This window comes from Diorhabda sublineata, chromosome 9 (assembly GCF_026230105.1).
Source record: "Diorhabda sublineata isolate icDioSubl1.1 chromosome 9, icDioSubl1.1, whole genome shotgun sequence".
NCBI lineage: Eukaryota > Metazoa > Arthropoda > Insecta > Coleoptera > Chrysomelidae > Diorhabda > Diorhabda sublineata.
This window is the reverse complement of record NC_079482.1, coordinates 1,736,278-1,756,912: the sequence shown is the minus strand read 5'-3', so window position 1 is coordinate 1,756,912 and position 20,635 is coordinate 1,736,278. Positions and strand designations below refer to the sequence as shown.

Genomic DNA, 20,635 nt, shown 5'->3' with positions numbered 1-20,635 from the left:
TCGAAAAACTTATCAGTTACTAGGAAAAAAAATTATCATAGACGAAAAATTGGGGAAAATTCGTGAAAATTGGATTTTACTGAAAACTAAGTACAATTTAATTGAAAATTAAATTATTTTTGAGTTTTTCGGACAAAAATACATGATTTTTGAATGAATACAGAAATTTAATCAAAAATTAACAAGCAAAATATACAGGGTTAAATTTTGAGTAAATTATTGACTATATAAATTTATTGTATCTTCAATTTTGAAGTGGCAACATTGTAAAACAAAAAAATCGGAATTTATGATACGAGGAATTCGAAAAACTTATCAGTTACTAGGAAAAAAATTATCATAGACGAAAAATTGGGGAAAATTCGTGAAAATTGGATTTTACTGAAAACTAAGTACAATTTAATTGAAAATTAAATTATTTTTGAGTTTTTCGGGCAAAAATACATGATTTTTCGCGTATTTTGGGTGTCAAATGTCAAAAAACACGAAAAATTGTATAAAAAATTCTACATTTCCAAAATCATTCGAGATATCGATTTATTTTTGACATGAATCGATAGAGAAAGCTTGTATCTAATCGAATGTATTTATTAAATTCCTACGGTTCCATATTTGTCAAAAATATACAAGGTTAAAGTTTGAATAAATTATCGACTACATAAATTGTGATATGGCAACGTTGTAATACAACGAACGTCGATACAATCATAGAAAAATTTAATTACTAATAGACAGACACGTACGCGATTACAACCCCCCAAAAAAAACATCCGAACCGCAAAAATCCACCAAAAAATATTTCTCCAATGGAATTCATGTTAATCGAAAATGTTTTTATAGTGGGACTGATATTCTCGGAACTGGTTTTTGCTTTGTATCTTTTTGTAAAACGCGTCATTTGGTCAAAACAAAAACCGGCAATTTAAATCTCGGTAGATACAAAAAAAGGTTTCATTAGTTAGTGTAATGAACCAAAAAATATTTCACGCATATACAAAGAAACGATTCGTTTCGAATAAAACTTTAAACCACGTGTTAAAACGCTGCCAGACGTAAAAAAAAACTGTTAGTTTCGTGTAACATAACAGTCAAAAATATAATAAGTTGTTGGGATAAATAAAAAAAAATCTGTTTTTATACACGTTTCAATTTCGTGTGGAAACAAAAATTTAAATACAATAATGCAATTTGATGTTAGTTAATTGTTTCTAAGGGATGGATTCCTCGAAAATTACGATTAAAACAAAAAGTTTTAACAAAAATTATGTAAATTCAATTCTATATCAACTAACTTATGTCCCAATTGACAGGATATTTACGAGTTTAAAAATAGATTGTTGTAAACATAAAATTATTTATTTTCTTGACATACCTAAGAAAGACCGAAACACAGAGTCGGGGTTTCCGTTAAAAACGGTTTAAATACATTAAAAATACGTTAAATATACGAATGCAATATACAGAGTGTCCCACGACGAGTTAAAACTATCTGTATATGGCAAAATACTTATAGTACAATAAAGTCGACTGTAACTTTGTTATTTTATATGAAACACCCTGTATATTAATACATTTTTGACATCTACGTGAAATTTTAGTATAGTTAAGTCTGAAAACTTTTTCTAAAAATGCATACTTTTTGAGTTATTGATTTTTTTGTAAAAATTTTGACCATTGCAGACCCTTATAAATTATTTTTTTACGAGGATACCCTTAAAAATATGAAAATTGTTTTTCTTCGGTTGTTTTAAGCAAGGTCATACGTATTCGAATATATGTCGGAAAATTTTTCATTTTATACAGGGTGTGCATAAAAAGTGTTCAAAGTTTAACTTCATAAATATCAAACTTCTTTATTTTTTTAGATAGAACCACCCGGTTTTCTCTATTTTAATGCATTCAGGGATAAAGAATAAGGGAAATTCATGTATATTTTCCTATACTTAAACCTCACCTTTATCCAGATATTAGATTTGACACTGCATCGAAAATCCACCATGTTTTTTCCACCGAATAACAACTAAATTTGTAAAATTTCTTCTTAGGATGAGTTCTGTGGTTTTAGTAACCTCAAAAACCTAAAACGAACGCACATATGCGCGTTGGAAGCTATTAATCGAACATTGAAAGATCTACGTAAAGATTTGACACTGCATCGAAAATCCACCATGTTTTTTCCACCGAATAACAACTAAATTTGTAAAATTTCTTCTTAGGATGAGTTCTGTGGTTTTAGTAACCTCAAAAACCCAAAACGAACGCACATACGCGCGTTGGAAGCTCTTAATCGAACATTGAAAGATCTACGTAAAGATTTGACACTGCATCGAAAATCCACCATGTTTTTTCCACCGAATAACAACTAAATTTGTAAAATTTCTTCTTAGGATGAGTTCTGTGGTTTTAGTAACCTCAAAAACCCAAAACGAACGCACATACGCGCGTTGGAAGCTCTTAATCGAACATTGAAAGATCTACGTAAAGATTTGACACTGCATCGAAAATCCACCATGTTTTTTCCACCGAATAACAACTAAATTTGTAAAATTTCTTCTTAGGATGAGTTCTGTGGTTTTAGTAACCTCAAAAACCCAAAACGAACGCACATACGCGCGTTGGAAGCTCTTAATCGAACATTGAAAGATCTACGTAAAGATTTGACACTGCATCGAAAATCCACCATGTTTTTTCCACCGAATAACAACTAAATTTGTAAAATTTCTTCTTAGGATGAGTTCTGTGGTTTTAGTAACCTCAAAAACCTAAAACGAACGCACATATGCGCGTTGGAAGCTATTAATCGAACATTGAAAGATCTACGTAAAGATTTGACACTGCATCGAAAATCCACCATGTTTTTTCCACCGAATAACAACTAAATTTGTAAAATTTCTTCTTAGGATGAGTTCTGTGGTTTTAGTAACCTCAAAAACCTAAAACGAACGCACATATGCGCGTTGGAAGCTATTAATCGAACATTGAAAGATCTACGTAAAGATTTGACACTGCATCGAAAATCCACCATGTTTTTTCCACCGAATAACAACTAAATTTGTAAAATTTCTTCTTAGGATGAGTTCTGTGGTTTTAGTAACCTCAAAAACCCAAAACGAACGCACATACGCGCGTTGGAAGCTCTTAATCGAACATTGAAAGATCTACGTAAAGATTTGACACTGCATCGAAAATCCACCATGTTTTTTCCACCGAATAACAACTAAATTTGTAAAATTTCTTCTTAGGATGAGTTCTGTGGTTTTAGTAACCTCAAAAACCCAAAACGAACGCACATATGCGCGTTGGAAGCTATTAATCGAACATTGAAAGATCTACGTAAAGATTTGACACTGCATCGAAAATCCACCATGTTTTTTCCACCGAATAACAACTAAATTTGTAAAATTTCTTCTTAGGATGAGTTCTGTGGTTTTAGTAACCTCAAAAACCCAAAACGAACGCACATACGCGCGTTGGAAGCTCTTAATCGAACATTGAAAGATCTACGTAAAGATTTGACACTGCATCGAAAATCCACCATGTTTTTTCCACCGAATAACAACTAAATTTGTAAAATTTCTTCTTAGGATGAGTTCTGTGGTTTTAGTAACCTCAAAAACCTAAAACGAACGCACATATGCGCGTTGGAAGCTATTAATCGAACATTGAAAGATCTACGTAAAGATTTGACACTGCATCGAAAATCCACCATGTTTTTTCCACCGAATAACAACTAAATTTGTAAAATTTCTTCTTAGGATGAGTTCTGTGGTTTTAGTAACCTCAAAAACCCAAAACGAACGCACATACGCGCGTTGGAAGCTCTTAATCGAACATTGAAAGATCTACGTAAAGATTTGACACTGCATCGAAAATCCACCATGTTTTTTCCACCGAATAACAACTAAATTTGTAAAATTTCTTCTTAGGATGAGTTCTGTGGTTTTAGTAACCTCAAAAACCCAAAACGAACGCACATACGCGCGTTGGAAGCTCTTAATCGAACATTGAAAGATCTACGTAAAGATTTGACACTGCATCGAAAATCCACCATGTTTTTTCCACCGAATAACAACTAAATTTGTAAAATTTCTTCTTAGGATGAGTTCTGTGGTTTTAGTAACCTCAAAAACCCAAAACGAACGCACATACGCGCGTTGGAAGCTCTTAATCGAACATTGAAAGATCTACGTAAAGATTTGACACTGCATCGAAAATCCACCATGTTTTTTCCACCGAATAACAACTAAATTTGTAAAATTTCTTCTTAGGATGAGTTCTGTGGTTTTAGTAACCTCAAAAACCCAAAACGAACGCACATACGCGCGTTGGAAGCTCTTAATCGAACATTGAAAGATCTACGTAAAGATTTGACACTGCATCGAAAATCCACCATGTTTTTTCCACCGAATAACAACTAAATTTGTAAAATTTCTTCTTAGGATGAGTTCTGTGGTTTTAGTAACCTCAAAAACCTAAAACGAACGCACATATGCGCGTTGGAAGCTATTAATCGAACATTGAAAGATCTACGTAAAGATTTGACACTGCATCGAAAATCCACCATGTTTTTTCCACCGAATAACAACTAAATTTGTAAAATTTCTTCTTAGGATGAGTTCTGTGGTTTTAATAACCTCGAAAACTTAAAACGAACGCACATACGCGCGTTGGAAGCTCTTAATCGAACATTGAAAGATCTACGTAAAGATTTGACACTGCATCGAAAATCCACCATGTTTTTTCCACCGAATAACAACTAAATTTGTAAAATTTCTTCTTAGGATGAGTTCTGTGGTTTTAATAACCTCGAAAACTTAAAACGAACGCACATACGCGCGTTGGAAGCTCTTAATCGAACATTGAAAGATCTACGTAAAGATTTGACACTGCATCGAAAATCCACCATGTTTTTTCCACCGAATAACAACTAAATTTGTAAAATTTCTTCTTAGGATGAGTTCTGTGGTTTTAGTAACCTCAAAAACCTAAAACGAACGCACATATGCGCGTTGGAAGCTATTAATCGAACATTGAAAGATCTACGTAAAGATTTGACACTGCATCGAAAATCCACCATGTTTTTTCCACCGAATAACAACTAAATTTGTAAAATTTCTTCTTAGGATGAGTTCTGTGGTTTCACTAACCTCAAAAACCTAAAACGAACGCACAAACGCGCGTTGGAAGCTCTTAATCGAACGTTGAAAGATCTACGTAAAGATTTGACAGTACATTCAAAATCCACCATGTTTTTTCCACTGAATAACAACTAAATTTGTAAAATTTCTTCTTAGGATGAGTTCTGTGGTTTTAGTAACCTCAAAAACCCAAAACGAACGCACATACGCGCGTTGGAAGCTCTTAATCGAACATTGAAAGATCTACGTAAAGATTTGACACTGCATCGAAAATCCACCATGTTTTTTCCACCGAATAACAACTAAATTTGTAAAATTTCTTCTTAGGATGAGTTCTGTGGTTTTAGTAACCTCAAAAACCTAAAACGAACGCACATATGCGCGTTGGAAGCTATTAATCGAACATTGAAAGATCTACGTAAAGATTTGACACTGCATCGAAAATCCACCATGTTTTTTCCACCGAATAACAACTAAATTTGTAAAATTTCTTCTTAGGATGAGTTCTGTGGTTTTAATAACCTCGAAAACTTAAAACGAACGCACATACGCGCGTTGGAAGCTCTTAATCGAACATTGAAAGATCTACGTAAAGATTTGACACTGCATCGAAAATCCACCATGTTTTTTCCACCGAATAACAACTAAATTTGTAAAATTTCTTCTTAGGATGAGTTCTGTGGTTTTAGTAACCTCAAAAACCTAAAACGAACGCACATATGCGCGTTGGAAGCTATTAATCGAACATTGAAAGATCTACGTAAAGATTTGACACTGCATCGAAAATCCACCATGTTTTTTCCACCGAATAACAACTAAATTTGTAAAATTTCTTCTTAGGATGAGTTCTGTGGTTTTAATAACCTCGAAAACTTAAAACGAACGCACATACGCGCGTTGGAAGCTCTTAATCGAACATTGAAAGATCTACGTAAAGATTTGACACTGCATCGAAAATCCACCATGTTTTTTCCACCGAATAACAACTAAATTTGTAAAATTTCTTCTTAGGATGAGTTCTGTGGTTTTAATAACCTCGAAAACTTAAAACGAACGCACATACGCGCGTTGGAAGCTCTTAATCGAACATTGAAAGATCTACGTAAAGATTTGACACTGCATCGAAAATCCACCATGTTTTTTCCACCGAATAACAACTAAATTTGTAAAATTTCTTCTTAGGATGAGTTCTGTGGTTTTAGTAACCTCAAAAACCTAAAACGAACGCACATATGCGCGTTGGAAGCTATTAATCGAACATTGAAAGATCTACGTAAAGATTTGACACTGCATCGAAAATCCACCATGTTTTTTCCACCGAATAACAACTAAATTTGTAAAATTTCTTCTTAGGATGAGTTCTGTGGTTTCACTAACCTCAAAAACCTAAAACGAACGCACAAACGCGCGTTGGAAGCTCTTAATCGAACGTTGAAAGATCTACGTAAAGATTTGACAGTACATTCAAAATCCACCATGTTTTTTCCACTGAATAACAACTAAATTTGTAAAATTTCTTCTTAGGATGAGTTCTGTGGTTTTAGTAACCTCAAAAACCCAAAACGAACGCACATACGCGCGTTGGAAGCTCTTAATCGAACATTGAAAGATCTACGTAAAGATTTGACACTGCATCGAAAATCCACCATGTTTTTTCCACCGAATAACAACTAAATTTGTAAAATTTCTTCTTAGGATGAGTTCTGTGGTTTTAGTAACCTCAAAAACCCAAAACGAACGCATATACGCGCGTTGGAAACAATGATAGATCTACGTAAAGTTTTGACACAACCAGTCATTCCCAAATCAATTAATTGAATTAAATAACGCATCAAATCATAAAATATGTGACGACGAGACTTCAACTAACAGTAATCAAGGAGTTTGTCAAACAGAACGCTAAAGATTTACTACAAGCAATTGATCAAAAGTGAGGATGAAGTTCATCAAGAGTTGTGACCGAAATACCGTTCATTTTCACCGGATTATAAGTTAATTAAAGTCAATTATTACTGACAAAGTCGTTAAATGAATCATCATTGTTACTAAACAACATTAAATGGTTATTGTTCTCGAAACTTTCCATTTAACCTCGTATATACGAAGTCGGCGCGTACCAAGAACCGTGTAAACACAATTCAGTTTCTTGTTTTTATCATTAAGTAAAGAATACAAGGTTAAAGATCAATATACAGACTACGATAAAAAAAATATAATCATCGGTCTGTGCTGTTCAAAACACAAATTCCTTTGTATAACTTTGTAAAGGTTTTTTTTTGTTTTATAAACACACTTTTCTTTCAGAACGAACTGATACGGGCGCGTTGTTGCCACATTATCAATTTCGCGTAAATAACGATTCAAGGAAATCATCCAATCGACGACTGATGTAAAACAACAACGAAAACGGTGAATTCAAGCAACTACCGCCACCTCTAGGTCACGCCAGGTACTCGGGGACCTTCCTCGTATTTATGTTGACGTATACATCCAATTATTTTGTATTAATTAAAACAAAATATGTATTTAATTGAGGTCTAAGCTTTTGTTCGATATTTGACCATGTATAAATTATTTGAAGGACGACGTTATATATATATAAGGATTACGCGTCTACTTTAGAATGAATCCTCATTTTATTTAAAGTGCGTAGTTACAAAAACAAAAGTCTATTAAATAAAACCGAATCAATCCAAATATATTTTATATAAAAAAACGTATTTCTGTATCTTCTGTCTCGATTTTTTTTACTCGCGGTATTATTTTCATCATGTCCTAAAAAGTGCGTGGAAATATATTGAAAAACAAAATTTATGTTATTTATGACCATTATTTCAATTTTAGGTTAAGAACTTTTGGACTATACTACGTATTCACAAGTGGTATTGATCCTTATTTTAATCTAACTAATACATATTGTAAAAGATAAAAAAATCTCGATTTAATATTATTTATATTTATTTGGAGTCCGGCCCTGTCTATTTAAAAACTAATTTGTTTGAAAAAAAAATGAGTATTACGATATTTTCGTAAAATACATTTTTGTCTACAGGTTTATATAACAACGTATTTGTAAATACGACAAAAAGTTATTTAAAACTTAATTTTTCAAAATTAAAATCTGTCAAATATAATGCTAACCTCAAAAATTGAAATCAAGAATTATTTCTTACTAGAGTCGTTTCACCTATTATAGGACACGTTGTATATAATTATCACGATTGACAAAAAAATATGTAATATCCTTTGTATTAATATTGTTGATAAACTGACCGCAGTCTACCTATATTCAGATAATAAGGTTTCGTTTCACTATCACTTTCAACAGATAAAACAGAATAGAATATCACTTTTATCCGAAAATGTTGAAATATATTTAGATAAATCAATTTTATACGCGCAAATAAATAGAAAAAAAAAAAACAATACTATTAATATATAACTATAACCTTTAAGCCTCTATCTATTTAATACAAAGTAAATTAATTGTAACCAGACTAGAAGTAAACAAGATGAAAACCCAATGGAAGCGACAACGTACGTCCATGTAATAATAATACACACATCTGGTCTAGTAAACGACTGTCGATGAGAGAGATGCTGCTTCCTAATTGGTAAACATTAAACAGAAACAAATGACGAAATACGTTGTTCTGACAGCATGTTCGATATACGCGCGTTACCACGAAATAACTTGTTTTTATTGAAAACATTCGACTTACCGGGTAGTACATCCCCTGGGGGGGAAGAAAAAAAGCGCCGGCGCCCCACAGCTTGACTGATTTTACGGAACGGTTAGTTAAAAATCACTGCACAAAGGCGAAATGTTTATAAAATTGGCACTGGGTTTACTGGAACTACACAAAAATCACAGCATTCGATTCATTCACGATGTGTGGCTTTGCTGAAACTGAAGAACAACGCCCGACCTTTGTCGAGCAGGGTTTTCGAACTACCCTGGCAACTCGTTAGAGACGATAGAGCGGTACAGAACGCAAGAAGGCGGAGGGAAGCATGAAAGCGTGTAGCTGTAGGTATGGCAAGCGCTGTTGTCACGTTATATCGTTTCACAAGAAACTAAAGACAATTTATAAATTTGGATTATACCGGATATACGAATTGGGGAACAACAGTTTCTTTTGTAATAAAAAACGTAGCTAAAGGAAGGAAATACAAAAATTTATATATAGTTTATTCTAAAAAAATCGATAACTTGTATATTCATTCACTAAAATAATTAAAATATTTTCATTACAGCAAGAAATTGTACAAAACTAAAGATTTAGATTAATTTCGAGATAAATTTAGTTATTTTAATCATACATAAATATTTATACAGTTTTTTTATTCCTTTTATCAACAAATCTCTTTTTTTTTAATCGGGAATCTTAAAAATCGGTTTAAAAAAGATGTATCATAACAAAAACATCTCAAGTATAATATAAGATCAGATATTTGTTTGTAATCCTAGCCATAATAAAAATATTTAATCATTGGCGTACTATTATGAAATAAGTTATCAATAAAAATTGTCAATAGAATATAAATTTCTATAGATAACGTCGATAATGTGTTTAAAAACGATTAAGTGAAGGAAAAAAAAGGAGAATTAATAAAAGAGAAAAAATAAATAAAAGTACCTACAGAATAGTTTCGATAAAAGATAAAAGCAACGTGGCAACGTCGCAGAAATATGGTGGGGTCGATCAATGAACGCCGGTCTGACGGATCGTGAAGCGCACAGGAGAGGTAGAGGGATTAATGGGTAACAGTAAACTGGTCTTATTTTAATAAGATGAAAATAAAAACATTTTCAACACTATTTATAGAATTAGAAGTAATAAAGCAAATACCATCAGAATAAAAAGAAGAATGATACGTAGATTATTCAGGTTGGAAAATTATGGAAATTATAAAAAGTGACACCAAAATCTTTTGAAAAAAAAAATGTATCTATATATATATAAATGCTTCTAAATGTTCTTGATTTTATGTCTCTTCTGTTCTAAAATTAGTTCTTTTTAATAATTTTTCATAAATTATTAAAAAAAACTGATTTTTAAACAGAAGAGACCTAAAATCAAGAACATTTAGATGCATTAATATATCAAAATATCTAAGAAATAAGAAATTAAAGAAATTTATATATACATTTATACCAAAACGGTGTAGAGTTGGTTTCAAAAATACTTTTCCTAAAATATTTTATATTCAGTTAAAATAATGCGACTAAGACAAAAGTGAGTCCAATTATCTAGCGTCCAATGTTTAGCTAGAGAGCAGAGTCGATGAAGAAGGTTCGCAGTTGGGAATGTTGGGATCCCTTATACAATCCCGTATGTAAAATAACTCTTTTCTAAGACCACTTCGAATTACGTCTATATTTGTTATGTTAATACAAGCTTTGAATACATGAATTTATTGACAATACTACAAAAAAAATAGGCAATGCAGAAGAAATACGATGAAATAAAAAAGTAGATAAAAAATAATAGAGATAAGCCAGTACTAATAAATTAAGAAATAGATAGAATCAGTTTGAAAAACTACAATTGATATTTACCGCAATATGTATTTAAATACGAGGGATATTAAAAAATTACAAATCTTTTCGTGTTTCTAGTGTCTTTTGGCGCATTTAGTAGAACCAGAATTCGCATGGTATTAAATCCGGTGAATAAAGCGGGTGTAGATAAACGGAAAGACGTTTAGCTAAATAGTAACGTGGTTATTATGTAAAATAAGAGCCATTTTCAACTGGTTTTCATCACACGTTGTGTCGTATATCACTTTTATCAGTTTTTGAGGTCCAAGCACGTCATTTCTTGTCCTCATTTCCACTTATATGTATTAAAGTTACTAGATTATCACCATAGACAAATTATAGCGTTCCTTTAGGTAATTTTTTCATTCCAAACAAGATTTATTGTTGTTGAATTGTTCAAAATCTATGTAACACTACATACATTGCTATGGAGTAGCAGGAACTGGATAAAACTAGTCACAATACATAGAATATGACTACATCTCGTAATAAAAATAAAATGTATAACGATATTATTGTTATTTCTATCATATAATCTTTTCAAAGTTTTGCCAAAACATTTTCTTAAATATTTACTCAGTTGGAAAGCATTTCCTCAATTTCAATATCGGTTAAAAATACGAATTTACAATTACCAACATTTATTATTGGTGGAATTGTTTTGATACCTATATATTCGTGAAGAAAGTAAGGTTATGTGGTTTATGCTTATAAAACAATAAAGCTACTAAAGATAAATTATGAAACACACGAAACTATTGAAAAAATAAAGTCTCATTTCTATATTACTCTTTTTCATTTATATTTTTAATTAATATTACTGATTATTTAACATGGAACTTAAAATTCACAATAGATAACATAAAAAGCCAAACGTCTAGACGAGATCATTTCCACGAAATGTCACTGACACCTACTAGACAAATCAAGCAAAAAAATTGAAGTTAAATATTTCGAAAAACAAACATCTTAAATATAAAACGGTTTTAAAAGAATCATTTTATATTATTTAATTAGTAACGTGGTATTATATCCGATAAAAATTGATAATTGAACAAATACTAATTTATGATTAGAGTAAAATATTTACATACCCATATTCCCAAATTAATATTGTGCCATTCTGAATTCAATTCCGCTTGCATAAGCGCTAGACGTCTTCTAGAACACACTAAATTATTTTTCAACATGGAGAAAAATGATATGCCTTTCCTAAATGAATTTATGTAAAGTACTAATCTCTTAGAAATAGAAATAGAAATTAACTAGTTCCATCCTTATAATCCGCCAATTCTTCTTAAACAAAAAACAGTCTACAAAGCGACTGTCTGGTTCAATCGTTTCAGTATTTGTCTATGATAAACTATTCGATTGATTTATCGATCTATCACTGGGCATGCCCAAATTAATTTTACCTATAGGTTATGTACAATTAAGGTAATTAATAATTATAATTAACATAAATCTTATTATGAAACATTAAAAAATAGGTTATTGTTGAGAAACAATATTAATATGAAATGTTTTTACTTCCTACCATACCCGACATTACAATATTTACATTTTTATTTTTACCTCAATTAAAATATACAGGGTAGTTCCTTTATATTAATCACTTTCACTATCATAGCTATTATTAAAACAAAAAAGTCGTAGAAACAACTAAGTTGTCTTGAAATGAATTAAAATAACAAGTGTGTGAATATCAATAAGAAAATGTTTTCATATATTTTGTATATTATCACTAATATAATAATTGATGTAAAGAATAAATTGTCAAAAAATTGTTGTTCTTTGAATATTTGGGGTTATTATATATTGTTTATAACATGAAAAACATTTGAGAAATTAGTATAGATATGGAGGGGAGGATAAACTAAGACGAGTGCGCATTTAAATTTTGACGTTTACATGAGTTACAGCGTTGCCACGTATCCGTTACGGAATTACGGCGCGAGTGCGTCAAAATGATTTCACTAAAATTATTGTTAAAATTGATATTTCGTCCCAACAATGAGTTGTTGTCATAAAGTAGTGGTAAAATAATTAATACCAATATTTAATGTTTATAATTTAAAGTTGAAATAATGATCCGTCAACTGGCAACGCTGTTGTGTTTGTTGTTACAGCTGATTCGGTACGGCAAGTTACCGTACAATATGGCGACGTAATAGTTCAATAAGGTGACGGATATGACGTTATTATCAATGGCCATTATATTGATATTTATTTTGTAATATATAGAGATACGAATTAAGTGGAAACGACTTGAAAATGTACAGGGATCATACTAAAAGACGTAATAATGAAAATATAAGTTTATTAGAAACACGATTTTTTTTATTTCTTGCGTTTTTTCAACAACGAAATTTAGTTCGTAGATAATACGTTGAAATGCCTAATTCAAATATAGTACGTTAATTTTTTTTTAAATTACGAGAAATACTTATATTTATATTAATAAATGACCCTGTATAACTCCGATATTGATCGAGACGCCTGCGCATGCTCTCACGCTTTTTGACATTCTGTGCAATCCTCAAATGAATACTTTCGGTATTATATTGGTAATTTTTATAATTACAGATGAATATGAAGGAAAAGTAACCTATACGTTTCCAGAATTTCAATACAAAGAAACAAATAAAAACGTGAGTAGAATATAGTCTTTGATCAAAGATTTTGTTGCCAGGGGATCAGGTATGTTTTAGGAGGTTATGTATAGAGAAGTAGAAGCGGCGTGTCAAAGAGGATGCATTGGAAAAAATGGCGTGTCAAAAATATTATGCGTTCGACAGTGCATTTCCCCTTCCTGTTACAAGGAACTGTATCAACCAGATTTGGTACGTTCGTAAAACTTTTACATACATTAAAATACACGGTTTTTATTTAATCACCCCGTAGTATTGTGAGATTTCTATATCTGGGATTGTTCGTTCGATTATTCTATGTATTTTATTTCTTAGAAACATTATTTTGCACCCTCCCCCTGTATATTTATTCCAATTTTTTTTCGACGAGTAACGATACTTACTAAACATCCCTCGTAGTTAATGTTGTTAGACGTGTATACGTGTGATTATTCATTCCATAGATCTAACGATTTTATTTCTTAGAAACAATATTTTGTAACGCCCCCCTATATATTTATTCCAATTTTTTTTATTGAATAATTGTATTTATCAAATATCCCTCGTAGTTATTGTTGTTTGTTAGACTTGTATATCTATAGTTGTTCATTCGATAATTCTATAGATTTTAATTCTTAGAAACAATATTTTGCAACGTCCCCCTGTATATTTTTTCCAATTTTTTTCGACGAATAATGATACTTACCAAATATCCCTCGTAATGAACTATAATTTTCAGATCTGTGATTATTCATTCCATAGATCTAAATATTTATTTCTTAGGAACAGTATTCTGTAACGTCCCCCTGTATCTTCGTTTCGAAAAATGATACTTACCAAATATACCTCGTAATCAACGAGTAGTGTTTGTTTTTTTTTTAGTTGGAGGAAGGAGAGGTAGATGTAAGACTAAATTCATTCAAAGGATGTTTTATTCAACGATACAACAGATCTCGCCCATAACCATGGCTATACACCAATATATTAATAACAAACACCTAAGACTATTTTACAATTTACAAATACACATTAGTCAAAATGTATTTTAATTAACATAAACTTTCGAATTTTTTTATCCAATCGAGTTATTTCGTATAAATTATAAGTTTGCTAAACATTTATTTTTGTTATTAACATTCTAAATAAGTGCATTTAATTACTGTATTATTCGAACCAACCTCGTATATATGAAAATAAATGACGTCTTTTACTTCTGTCTTATAAAAAATGTCATCAGTTACTTTTACGAATTATATCGTTTTTGATTAATTAACTCGTTTTTATTTTCGAAATTTCCTGCCCAAATTTTTAATTACACTTAAAAAAAAAATAAATTATTGATGATTTATTGAATAATAAAAATTTGTTATTGAAATTTAATTTGACAGTTAGACGTTTCCTAATTAATAGATGAATATATAACCTAACAAGGCTTTATAGTTTTACAAGAAAAAGAAGAAAATAATTCAACATCATAATATATCAATGACTCATTCGTTAAAACGAAATTATTAGGAAAGTTTTAAAAAAAGCTGAAGAAAAATTAGATTTGTATCAAATATTTGGAAAATTCAGTAATATAGTGTAAGAAAAATTAATGAAAAAAAGGTGAGATACACAATTATACGTTTTTAGATGCTGTGATCGTTAGTTGAGGTGTTAGTACTGAAAAATTCGAACTAACGAAAAGAAATCGAAATTTTTGTTAAAAATTGCACAGGAAAAAATGGAAAATCAATGAATAGTAACGTTTTTAGGAAATATTATAATGATATATTCAATTATGGAAATCTAACTAGTCATTATAATGCTTAGAAATCTAGAATTTTACATTTAGGCAAGTTAAATGAAACACGAATTGAAATTAATAAAATTTTCTTTTTATATAACAAATATTAAATAAAAAAATTAATATATGTAAATGTTATATCATTATAAAATATTCAAAACAAGGTAAGTAGTTCAAATGTCCCACTATTTGAAAATCGGTTATTTTTGACTAGAACTTCGATAGAATATCATAAAACGATTAAATTAATTAAAATTGAATAAACCCGAATTATTTTTAGGAAAATTTAAGTATATAGGCACAATTCTCGAAGAAAAAAAATGTAACAATATATTCATAAATAATTTTATGTATAATTTTCAATTTTATTGAAAAAACGTTTTTGATTTCACATTAATTTTAATAAATAGAATGTTTTTGCTTTTACTATAATTATCTTAAAGGTCAAAAATCATTATTAATTCAAAAAAGACACACTATTTAATAAAATAGATCTAAAATCACATTTAATAACTAAAAATAATGCTAAAAAGGTCTAAAAAGTGAGAAAATAAATAAATTTATGTTTATTTATATATAGTATGTTCCAAAAAGTATAAATAATACCAAGAAATATTAATAAATTAACGATTGATTTCATAAATTTTTAAAAATCACATCAATGTAAAATAAATAAGATAAAAATTCATTTAAACATTTCGAATATCCATAATTCGATTAATATAAACAGGAACATTCAAAATTTTGAAAAGAGGTACACTTTTATAGAAAAAATAAGTATTTCTACCACCCCATTAATTAGAAGAAAGGTTTTTATAACAAAAAAATAATACAAGTTACTAATAATTTTAATTTTTTTAATTATAAACGATTGCTATGTAGAAGGTAATAGCCAACTATTAAAATTAGTATTGCAATATCATAAATTATCAACCGCATGGTATAATAAAGCGAAAAATGATCAAAGAAAAACTTGAAAATCGATATTTTTCATCCACATACTTTGCTTTGTATATCCAAAAGCTTTTCGTTGACACATTTTTTCATTTTACGAACAAGTTTTTGATTTGTTTATAAAATTTTAAATCGGTGGCTAAATCAACTACTAGATTTTTATTATTGTTGAATAATACTATTATTTTCTGTAGGTATTTAAAAAATGACAATTGTTTATATTAAAAAAAAATTGTTTTCCTACTTGCATTTTCCCTTAAAAATACAATTTCCCCCAAAATCGATTTCCTAGTATTATATATGTACGTTAATACTTTATTCAAACAATCTAATTGTTTGTCCAACATATATTTTAACCAAAACATTTTTGTTTCATAACAATTACTTGACTCAATGTTTTAAATACATAAAAATGTGATTTAATACAAATTTAATCGACTCACCGTACTTGTACTAGAAAATCCTTCCAGTTATTTCTCTCTCTGATCCAATAGTATTCGTCGATGCGCCTTTCTTCATATCAGACCCTAAAAATTTCCACGTATCGTAATATGAAAATATTAAAACCTTTCTTCGAATCTAGAGCATTGTTATTAATATTTATATATAGTTAAACGGCGCTAACGTGAACAGAATGGTTAGTATCATTCATAAAATTTTCGTTATGGGCATCTCCGCTATCGATCTGATCCCCTTGCGGATTATTTTTCACTTTGTGCTTCTTACCGATGCCTGGTATCTTCGGTAAATGCTTCAGGGCCCCTTTACTTTTCGATTTTTCCGTATCTTCTTGTTCTTCGGTTATCGAATCCAAACCGGCTTCGCCTAGTACGGTCTGATTGGGGTCTTGGATGGGAATGTCATCTAAAAAACAATTAGTAAGCTAGTACTAGGCTGCAGCATAGCAAAAATAATCAGTATAAAATTAGATACAGCTCAAATGGTACCGAAAAAAATTTCTAATTCATATCTAAGCAGAAAAAAATTGAAATTAATATACAAAGTTACCAAAAACTTACCTGGAAGTTTTTTCGTTCTAAACGACGCATTTGTTATCATAGATTTTGACACACTGTGGGTATGAGACGGTCTTGGGGTAACTCCACTTATCGAAGGCGAGTTTTGGAGGAGATTTTTAATCGCATTAGCAGCTAACAACACCTCTAAACAAATTCATTCGTTATTATAAGAAAAAATATCTAAAAATGTAACTTTACCTGCATATGATTCATATTTAGCTCTATGTATAACGTCGTGGAGGGCTTGAACAGCCCCAACGGCACATCGTTCAGCTGCATGGTAAATAATATGAAGCAATTCAACTAATAATGGGCTCGAAACCGGTATTCTTGGTCTTAAACTTGTTTGTATACTACTATCACTGGCTAAGGAACTTCTATTGCTTTCCGAAGTGTTGTTGAATCCTTGGGATACTAACCTGGATATTCCTCTACAAGTTTGCTCTATACCTTGGATGATAACGTTGGATATTTGTTGATTGTATAGGAAAATTAGAGCCGTAACGACTCTTTGTCTATTCTGGGCGTTGAGACAATCCACTTGAGGTAGAGGACCCCAACTAACTAATTTCGTATTACATTCCTCCCATCTTCGCAAGGAATTTTCAGCTATGAAAGCTGGTTCTAAATTACTGGAATCGTGGTATATTGAAGATTGGGCGATACTAGGGATTCGAAAGGAAACAGTTCTAGGTTGACCTTTTGAATCGATTACCTAAAAGGGTTAATACTGGAGAACCAATAAGCGAAATAACAAAATCTAGGGTATGATAACACAAACAAATATGAAACAAAGGAAAAGAAAGTGTAGAAATAGTTTTAGAATATGATTATTTTGAATAGAGTCATGATAGTATAAATCTCCTGATTTTGCTGAAAGGTTTTATCCAATATCTCTGAAAATATTGATTTTAGAGAAAAAAGTTTAAATTAAAAAATGAAGCTCATTAAAAGCTGTACAATAAAGGTTATACACATTTTTTACATAAACCTTTTCGTTTGGTTGTTATGACCCAAAATATCCCGACAAAAGTCAAATTATATATTATATAAAATTAAATATCTCTGAAAATATTGATTTTAGAAAAAAAAGTTTCAATTAAAAGATGAAGCTCATAAAAAGCTCTACAATAAAGGTTATATACATTTTTTATATAAACCTAAATATCTTATTGTGATTCAAAATAGCTCGGCCAGTTGCACACTTGCAGAAGATTAGGATAGGTTAGTTGGGTCATAACTGCCAAATAGAAAGATCTATGTAAAAAATGTATATAACCTTTATTGTGGAGCTTTTTATGAGCTTCATTTTTTATTTTAAACTTTCTTCTCTAAAATCAATATTTTCAGAGATATTTACAAAAATTGATTTAACTTTGAAGGGATTTGGGGACAAACGAAGCTTTGTCAGTACAAATCCAAAGATCTGGAAAAAATTTCAGCAAAATCAGGGGTTCTTTTCGAAATTGCACCCTTTAATTTATACTGCAACTGTCAGTTTGTGTTTTTGGTTATAAAAAATGGAAAAATCACTAGATTTCAATTATTTTAATTTCAAATCTTCATTTTATGAATAAAAAATTGCGGGATTGAAAAAATTAGAGAATAAGTTAGTTTTAAGGCTTTAAATGTTCATATAAACCACTCATTCGCATATAAATGTTGCTAACTTCACTTAAAATAATGAAAAGTGATTTTTATATTTTTTTTATTGATTTATTCCAAACAAACAAATTTTGCAAAATTTTAAAAAATATATTGTTTTTACTGCTTAAAACAAAAACCCTTCCCCTCCAAAAATTTAAATATGATGTTAATTTCCTTTATTTTTATTATTTTAAAATTATTTATTAAAAACTTTAACAATTTTTTTTTAATAAAAATATATTTAATTGCCTGTAAAAATGAAAATATTACATTGTGAAATCATCAATGAGGTTAGATTTATAAGATTATTAAATAAAAAAGTTGATATTAACATTAATCAAATTTTATTTTTAATAATAAGCAGTTTTTTAGAATTTTTCAAACTCCCTTGATGCTTTGCAAAAAAGTTATAAACAATTAACTAAATACAAAAAATGGCCTTTTTTTAAACATTAAAAATCAAAAAATCAATTTTTGTGTATCCCCCAATGTTTTTCAATAATTACACTGTAAAATCAAGAATTTAAAAAAACATTATCAAAATATAACTTTGATTTTTTTAGACTAAAAAACGAGGGGACCGCGATAGTATATATAAAATTGCTAAAAATATATAAATACTTACTTCTAAATTGTATAAACTCACTAATAAAGTTTGGATAGCAGAATAAGATTTATCTGAAAGATGTAAAAAGACCAAAGTAGGAATAAACTGTATAGTAAATCTTCTTAAATGAGCCTCCCCGGATCTATAAAAATTTAGCAACTGTTGGCAAATTCCATCAATTAGCTAAAAATTTTCAAATTCAATAAAAGTACAAGGTTACACCTAATTAATTACATGATCAGACTTGTATTTTTGTGGTTCAGATAAAACGTGGTACAGTGCTATCATAACTTCATGATTATGTTCTTGTTCTGTAGAATACGTGTGAATTTCACTTTCTGTTAATGCTTCGAATTCATCCAGCCAATCTAGCACTAGATTATCTGCCATTATTGTCTCCTGTAGAAATTTCAAACAAATTCGATATACGAAGCTATAAACACAGTTAATTTTAAAATATATCTACGCATACATAGTTTAGTGCATCTCTTTATAATCTATTACGAAAATTAATGTTCATAATTATTAATTTACTTGCTAATTAAAAATTAGTTTAAAGTACACTAAAAACGTCAAAACAAACCAAAAACATCAAGTGTCAAATGTTATTTACATAGTTGCCATACTAAGTGCAAAAAAATATAATCTACAAACTAATACGAGTCGAAAAGTTTTCTAATGTAAATTTTTGTACAACTTTTTGTTATTATATTATAATAATTTTGAAAACTCACTCTCGTAGGATAAAATTTATGAATTAGATGCAATTTTTTTAATCTTAATTCTACCATATTTCCAATTTACTAATTTAAATTATCAAAACGAATTTTTTTAATGGAAAATCGAAGAAAATTGAGAACAAATGGAAATAAAAACATGAAATCAATATTGAGGATGAGTTATTGTAAATAATTAATGTTCTCATTTGGTATAAACATAGACAAAACAAGATTTCTATTTTGATGATGACGTGTACTGTCGAAATCCATTTTTGAAACATTTTATATTTATAAGTTATTAGAAAATGCTTTCAAAACCTTATAGATTTTATAAAAACTATACTTGTAAAGGTTTTGTGATAATAATTAGCTACTACAATAATAGGTTCGTTCCAACCCATCAAAAAACCGCAATAGAGATTACGTGTTCCAACTTAGGTATCGTTTGTGAACTGTTCCCTTTTCGATACTGAATTGATAATAAGTACTGTTACAAGAACCGTGCATAACCGGAGATTCTGTAGAAAATATCATTTAAACGCTTCAAAGAACGGTCCTGATTAGCAACTTGGAACAAACCTTGTAAA

General features: G+C 29.9%; 3 protein-coding genes across 6 annotated transcripts in view; 1 reads left to right on the top strand and 2 right to left on the bottom strand.

The window, feature by feature from the left end:
• LOC130448655 (RNA binding protein fox-1 homolog 1-like) overlaps positions 1-9,118 on the bottom strand; it is a 91,018-nt gene extending 81,900 nt beyond the window's left edge. For all 4 annotated transcript variants that reach the window (XM_056786109.1, XM_056786110.1, XM_056786111.1 and 1 more), the window contains exon 1: positions 8,861-9,118. In XM_056786109.1, the coding sequence (XP_056642087.1) occupies positions 8,861-8,872 (12 nt within the window). In that variant the 5' untranslated portion in view covers positions 8,873-9,118. The remainder of the gene's footprint in view (positions 1-8,860) is intronic.
• A 4,086-nt stretch (positions 9,119-13,204) lies between these two features.
• Positions 13,205-14,335, top strand: LOC130448652 (uncharacterized). Its single transcript, XM_056786105.1, has 3 exons — positions 13,205-13,334; positions 13,395-13,526; positions 14,196-14,335. The coding sequence occupies exons 1-3, from the start codon at positions 13,227-13,229 to the stop codon at positions 14,274-14,276; spliced, it is 321 nt and encodes a 106-aa protein (XP_056642083.1). The 5' UTR covers positions 13,205-13,226; the 3' UTR covers positions 14,277-14,335.
• Positions 14,228-19,929, bottom strand: LOC130448651 (hyccin). The gene is made up of 5 exons (XM_056786104.1): positions 19,564-19,929; positions 19,348-19,512; positions 17,274-17,790; positions 17,076-17,219; positions 14,228-16,920 (listed from the first exon to the last, which is right to left on the bottom strand). Exons 1-5 carry the CDS (start codon positions 19,717-19,719, stop codon positions 16,667-16,669), a joined length of 1,236 nt encoding a protein of 411 aa, XP_056642082.1. The 5' UTR covers positions 19,720-19,929; the 3' UTR covers positions 14,228-16,666.
• Between the last annotated feature and the right edge of the window lie 706 nt (positions 19,930-20,635).